The 6,603-nt window shown below is 43.3% G+C and overlaps 1 protein-coding gene across 1 annotated transcript; it reads left to right on the forward strand.

Moving 5' to 3' along the window:
• Nucleotides 1–5,168: 5,168 nt before the first annotated feature.
• LOC138267147 (leukotriene B4 receptor 1-like) lies at nt 5,169–6,212 on the forward strand. The gene has a single exon (XM_069215999.1). The coding sequence runs from the start codon at nt 5,169–5,171 to the stop codon at nt 6,210–6,212; it is 1,044 nt and encodes a 347-aa protein (XP_069072100.1).
• The last annotated feature ends 391 nt before the right edge of the window (nt 6,213–6,603 follow it).

Genomic DNA, 6,603 nt, shown 5'->3' on the forward strand with positions numbered 1-6,603 from the left:
GTGGTATACACCCCATCACTCCAAAGTGGACCCCATTAATTCATACTACCTCCTCTCTTGTTTCCAGCTTGGGTATGCTTAAGGCCCGGAGAAACAATCCGAAGAAGGCACATATTGAAGAAATATGATTCCATCTCATTTATATCTGGTTGCTTCACTTCGTGCTTAAGTGAAGCCACAAATTTGCTGCAACATGACTGAGGATCCCCCCTGAACCTCACACATAACACCAGTAGATTTCCCACAAAGGTCACAGTATAAGCACACACTACCAACTGTGCGCAGCAATTTGGAATCTTGAAAGATGATTGCCCATTATTTCAATTTATAAGACTGAGGGGCATATTTATACTCCGTTTGCGCCGAAATTGCGTCGTTTTTTTCGACGCAAATTCGACGCAAAACTAACCTCATATTTATACTTTGGCGTTAGACGCGTCTAGCGCCAAAGTTCATTGAGTTAGCGTCATTTTTTGGCGTGAACACCTTCCTTGCGTTAATGAGATGCAAGGTAGGCGTTCCCGTCTAAAAAAATGACTCCCAGGCATGTGCGTGGTATTTATACTCCCGGGCAAAAATGACGCCTGGGAGTGGGCGGGGCAAAAAACCCCGCATTTGCGCCTGAATTTAACGCCTGGGTCAGGGCAGGCGTTAAGGGACCTGTGGGCTCAGAATGAGCCCAGAGGTGCCCTCCCCTGCCCCCAGGGACACCCCCTGCCACCCTTGCCCATCCCAGGAGGACACCCAAGGATGGAGGGACCCATCCCAGGGACATTAAGGTAAGTTCAGGTAAGTATTTTTTTTTGTGGCATAGGGGGGCCTGATTTGTGCCCCCCTACATGCCACTATGCCCAATGACCATGCCCAGGGGACAGAAGTCCCCTGGGCATGGCCATTGGGCAAGGGGGCATGACTCCTGTCTTTGCTAAAACAGGAGTCATGTTAATGGGGGATGGGCGTCGTAAAAAAATGGCGCAAATCAGGTTAAGGCGATTTTTTGGACTCAACCTGACTTGCCCCATTTTGAGACGCCCATACGCCATTTTCCCCTACGCCGTCGCTGCCTGGTGTACGTACACCAGGCAGCGCCGGTCGGCTAACGCCATTCTATAAATACGGCGCCCGCATGGCGCTTCAGAATGGCGTTAGACGGCGCTAATTTTTTGACGCTAAACTGCGTTAGCGCAATTTAGCGTCAAAAAGTATAAATATGGCCCTAAATTCTCGTGTTACAACTATTCTGCTGCCAGCCCATTCGTAATCGTCCTGGGCACCCCATACCCACTTGGACTGTGTTATGTTATGCAGGAAGGCATGAACACAAGCGTTCCTGTGTATTCCAGCATAAAATCTGCCCATTTCTGCAATTTGGCAGCGGAGGGGATTATGACAGATTTGTAAACCCCATTTTGCTCCGTAGTGTACTTAAAAAGAGAAGATTATGTCTCATTATCGTTTTGTTTTTTTACTCCTGATTGCCAAGAAGTCACAATTTTGAGCTGGATGAGTGATATTTAGTATAATGATTGTATTAACAGCTTATCTCAGTTTCTTCATTTAAAGCTCACTCTGCCTTTTTGCAGAACTGTATCTATGGAGGCAATATAGTCCGTTTCCTTTGTAAAATGTTCCAGCAGGAACAAACTTTAGTCATCCTCTTTCCCTTATCGATTAAATAGAAAAGAGAGATCCTGCCTGAAAGTAAAATCACTAACAACGCCGTAAGGGATAGCCTTCGCCGCCTCTGTGCTTTATACTCGTAGAGCAACCAAGAGATGGGACCAAAGCCAGCCTCCTTTGTCTGGGCTGACGAGTCGTGTATCTATGTTATGCACGGCCTGAGGTATTTGTGTAGCCTTTATACTCATACCGTTCTTGAAAAAGGGCAGAAGCCAATATGTGAATGACAGGGAATGCAGTGTCCCCAAAGCTGGAGAGGTCAGGACATCCCCGCATCACTGCTCTTTCTCTGGTGCACACAGCATAACTTGCTTTTGTCTCCTTTACCACCGGCTGAAGAAACATTACAAACAGGATTGGAAGGCAAAGAGTGAAAATGCTGCAGGGTGAGACTGTTCGCCCAAACGTCATTAGCAAAGCCCACTGAAGCCATGCCTTCTGACCTTTTAGAATTTTTGTGGGTGACCCAGTGTTTTTAGTTTTCTCCCGTGAACTCAGCAGTCATGCCAATCTACTTGAGACACTGCATCTGTGTTTTTTTGTTCATATTCAGTGCTCTGATGACTGATGTTCAACTATATCCTCTTTCTCCTTGAGTGTGGCTGCTTTCTGCTAAACCCAGGCTATGCAGTGAATAATGGTCATGGGAGCACTTTGATTTTCAGAGACTCTGGCCATTTCACTTGTATGTACCTGTGTGGAGGCTACCTTCTGTCTTTCGCTTCCTAACGATTCAGTCTGTGACCATACCTGGGATCCTAGCATTTATCATTTCTCAGACGTTTATTAAGGATAGCTGAGCGTGTACTTCATAATGGCTCTGTGTTTGGTGTGGTCCGTTTAAAATCTGTGTGTGTGTATTACATGAAACACTGTCTTTCTTTGAGAATGCTATCATTGTCCGTTTTGGACTTACCACCCTGAACGTCCTCTTTTCTCGTCTCCCTTCGCCAAAATATGTTCTACTTTGTGGGAGAAGGAGATCTCTCCCCATTCTCTTGCCTATTGTACTAAACCACTTTGAACTGGTTTGGCTGCAGATTCTGGTCTTTAACATCTGTTACATATGACCAACATACAGAAAGGTCTACCTATCCATGGTTTTAGAAATGCTGGAATCTTTGAATAGAGGGCCAGGAGACAGTTTATTACAACACATCTGGCATGAGTCAGAATCTGTTGGCTGCTGAGAGATCAATCTTATTCTTGAACTGTTTAAAAGTGACTTTTCAAAGTGGGGCTGAAGACCTAAACCTAAAGGACCAGACCCTAGGTATAATGATTACACCACAAAATGCAGTCCAATCCTGTAGGTGCCACTGCCACGGGAAAATTATTACTACGAACAGAAGATCCTGAGATACAGAACCCTAGTGTTTTCATGCACCCTTGGAGTAATCTCCTTATTCTGGTACTTTTTTTGGGGGTTATACGATTTGTGGTGATGACAACTTTCATTCCAACTTTGAGTGCTGGAAACTAAAGAGCTGATGCAAGAGAACATTGGGCTGTCCTTTGTGTTACCCAAGCTTGCTCTTGAAAAAGAGCTGGATAGAAATTCCCTTTATTTGCTTTGCATAGCCCCTAAAACACATTGCTGGAGAAAAGTTCTTGCAAAAGACTAGAGACCTGAATGCCGAGTCCCCCCAAATAGAGCCCAGTGTATGATAACATTTGGCATAAGGCCACTGTTATAAGAAATCTTGTGCACTTCTTTGAGCTATAAGAAGCTTTGCAGTTGTATGTCTGACCTAGAAGTTGGTTGCACCTTCTTTTTATATTTTGGTTTCCACTATTTTCTTATCAGGTCTATTCACCAAACTGTTAATAAAACTCATTTTTTAATTCTGTTGAGTATTTTTATTCAGGCATACAGTATCAGAGTTTCTACCTCCTCACACCTCCTAGTGCAAGCCTTGAGTGCTTGTCCTCATTACCTGGAGAGCCAAGTGCAGAAAAGTACCAACATAGAACGCTGCCCAGATTGCAAAGGCCCTAGGAAAGTGCCTGACAGAGGTGTTCTGTGCCTTGAAGTGTTTCATTGACCATAGGACACTACTCCACAGGACTCAAGTGTCCTAGAAGTAGAGGAAGGGACAGCAAAGGACAATTTCAGAATAGGGATGGTCCTCCGTGTTAATTTAATTAAGATTGGTTTAAGACCACCACGATGATGGTTCAGCAGGTTGATAGCTCTCCACTGAAACATCTGATTGACAGATCACATGTATAATCACAGTAGTGCTAATTCAGCCTTCCATCCTTTTGAAGTCAGTAAACTGAGTACCATTATGTTTTAATATCTGTAATTTATAGTGCACGCAGAAGGGGTGAAGGAGTGTGAACTGCTATATAAAAGGACCTTCCTGAAGTAACTGTTCTCTGACCTTATTCTCGGGAGACAGCTGGGGTAACAATGAGATGCCATGGGGTTAGAGGGTACTTCTTTAACACACTGTTGACCTGTCTGATCATTCAAACACCCTGGGGCGCGATAGCACCAGAATTACGTGCTATTTTGGATGTTGATATTCCTCTTGACGCAAAGTACATCCTTCTTGGCATTTCTAACAATCTGGATGTTCAACAGGCAATGCTTCTTTTTAACAGTTTAAGTTTGGTGGTGACAAAGAGAGATGTTGCAAAGCACTGAGGATTGCCGGAGGTCTCTACAGTGCTGATGGGGAGGACCAAAATGGGCATGTATTTGGCAGCGGAGAAAGTTACCTATAAAAATAGGGGAGATACTCGGAAATTCCATAATGTGTGGGGAAAGTGAATAAAGTACTATGATTTGGGACTGATTAATGGGGACATGGGAACTTGACTGCACTCATCTGTATAGTAATGCCTTGGTACTCTGTTACTTGATATGGAACTTCAAATGGTGCTTCGTGCATTGCTGGTTGGGCTCCCTGGTGACCTGTAACAGAAAGCTGATGTGCTCGCTTCTTCATGGAGTCCTACTGTCATTGCTACAGGTACGCTGTTGCAGTGAACAGTACCTTATTTTTTGCAAACATAAAAATATTCCACAAAAGAAAAGTAATGACTTCCTACACCAAGGGAGTATCTTCCAATATGCCGCACTTGAGTAAAGGATTAGTGTAATTGGAATTCTAGATTCGCTGGGCTCTTAAAAAATTAATGTAAAACACAGTTCTGATATCTATGAAAGCCACTCTATATTAAATGAGCACAGTCCAAGCATACAATGCCTTGCTTGCATCTCTCTGCTTCCACAGATAGTGTGGTACGATTTCATGCTATCCTGGTTGCATTAGCAAGTAAAAGAATATTTCCAAGCTCTGCACAATTGTTATCGCAGCAGAGTAATGTAGCAAGGCTGTGAACTCCAGGAAATGATTTTGCAATGTCCTTGTTCCAGCTCATTCATGTAGCAATTGTTACACAATTTTCACAGTATCTCTTTGTAAAGGGTTGGCGTGGCCACTGACAGGCAACCAGGCCGTCTTTTAACAAGTGCTATGGATCCTGTAAACAATACTGTAGAAGATGGTGCAAACAACACTTCAGATGCCGATGACCTGTGGGTCGGAGATGTGCTCATCCCTAGCCTCTGTGCTGGATTTTGTTTCCTTGTTGGAATTCCTGGGAATGGTTTGGTCATCTGGACCATACTCTGCAAGATACCTCAGCGTTCCATGACTGTGGTTTTCCTCTTGAACTTGGCGATAGCTGACTTCCTTGCCTTGATCACGCTTCCCTTGTGGATTCATTCATTTATAGACAAGTGGATTTATGGTTTGTTCATGTGTCGGTTCATCAGCTATGTTAACTGCTTTACTATGTACGTAAGTGTGTTCTTCCTCACTGTCTTGAGCATCCAACGCTTCACCGCTGTGGTCTTTCCATTTGCATTAAGAAGTTGGCAGAAGAAAAAGGCCATTTATGGGACCATACTGAGCATCTGGATCATTTCTCTGGCACTCGCTACTCCTGCCTACGTCTTCCGTTCAACTACAGAGAGTGATGGCATTGTCCAGTGTGACGACTGGGTGTACACCTCCGATCAGCAAGAGTTAGCAGACCTATCGGTTGATTTGGTGTTTTGTTTTTTGCTTCCCTTTTCAATCATGACCGTGTGTTATTCATTTGTCATTAGGAGAATGAGACGTCTGAAATTCCATAAAAAGAGCAGGTCTGGGAGAGTAATTGCCAGTGTCATAATTGCATTCTTTGCCTGCTGGATTCCATATCACATCACAAACATGTTATTGATTTCATCAGTGACGCTAAGGTCCTCAAACCCCAACATGTCTGAGACTTTGGAGAATGCCGCAGTAGCAGCAGAAAATATCTGTGACATGTTGGTGTATTTGAGCAGTTGTTTAAACCCAATATTGTACGCTTTTGCTGCTCGCAGTTTTCGCGGAGGGTTAAAGGGGACCAATTTTGACAAACTCTTCAAACAAATGAACGAGGACTCAGAGGAGAAAGTGACCAAAAGCCTGCACAGCTCACGTGCTACTACAGATCTATCGCTACAGAATTCTATCGGCTTGCAGTGACTCGCAACAATTATTTTAATAATGTTTTAATGAATAGTTTTATTTTAGAGTTTTACCCGTCTACAATTCGGCATATGCCATTTGGCAAAGATACCCAAATTATGGGGACCCAAAGAGCTGATATTAAGGTAAATCACATTTTGTAGTGCTTTGTAGGTCACATTACTTAAATTCTGCCTTCCTGATCCTGAAAGCTGCTGATTCTGACATATAGGGGTAATTTTATCTTGGATTTTGTTCAATAATTTAGAAGATGTGATTTTGCTTCTAGATTAGCAAGATAATTGCATTATCACGTTAATGCATGTAATCCTTTGCAAATCGAATCAGGCCAACATTTTAGAGGTATAATACTGTGGAGAAACTATATATATGTGTGTGTGCGTTTGTA

This window comes from Pleurodeles waltl, chromosome 12 (genome assembly GCF_031143425.1).
Source record: "Pleurodeles waltl isolate 20211129_DDA chromosome 12, aPleWal1.hap1.20221129, whole genome shotgun sequence".
NCBI classification, from domain to species: domain Eukaryota; kingdom Metazoa; phylum Chordata; class Amphibia; order Caudata; family Salamandridae; genus Pleurodeles; species Pleurodeles waltl.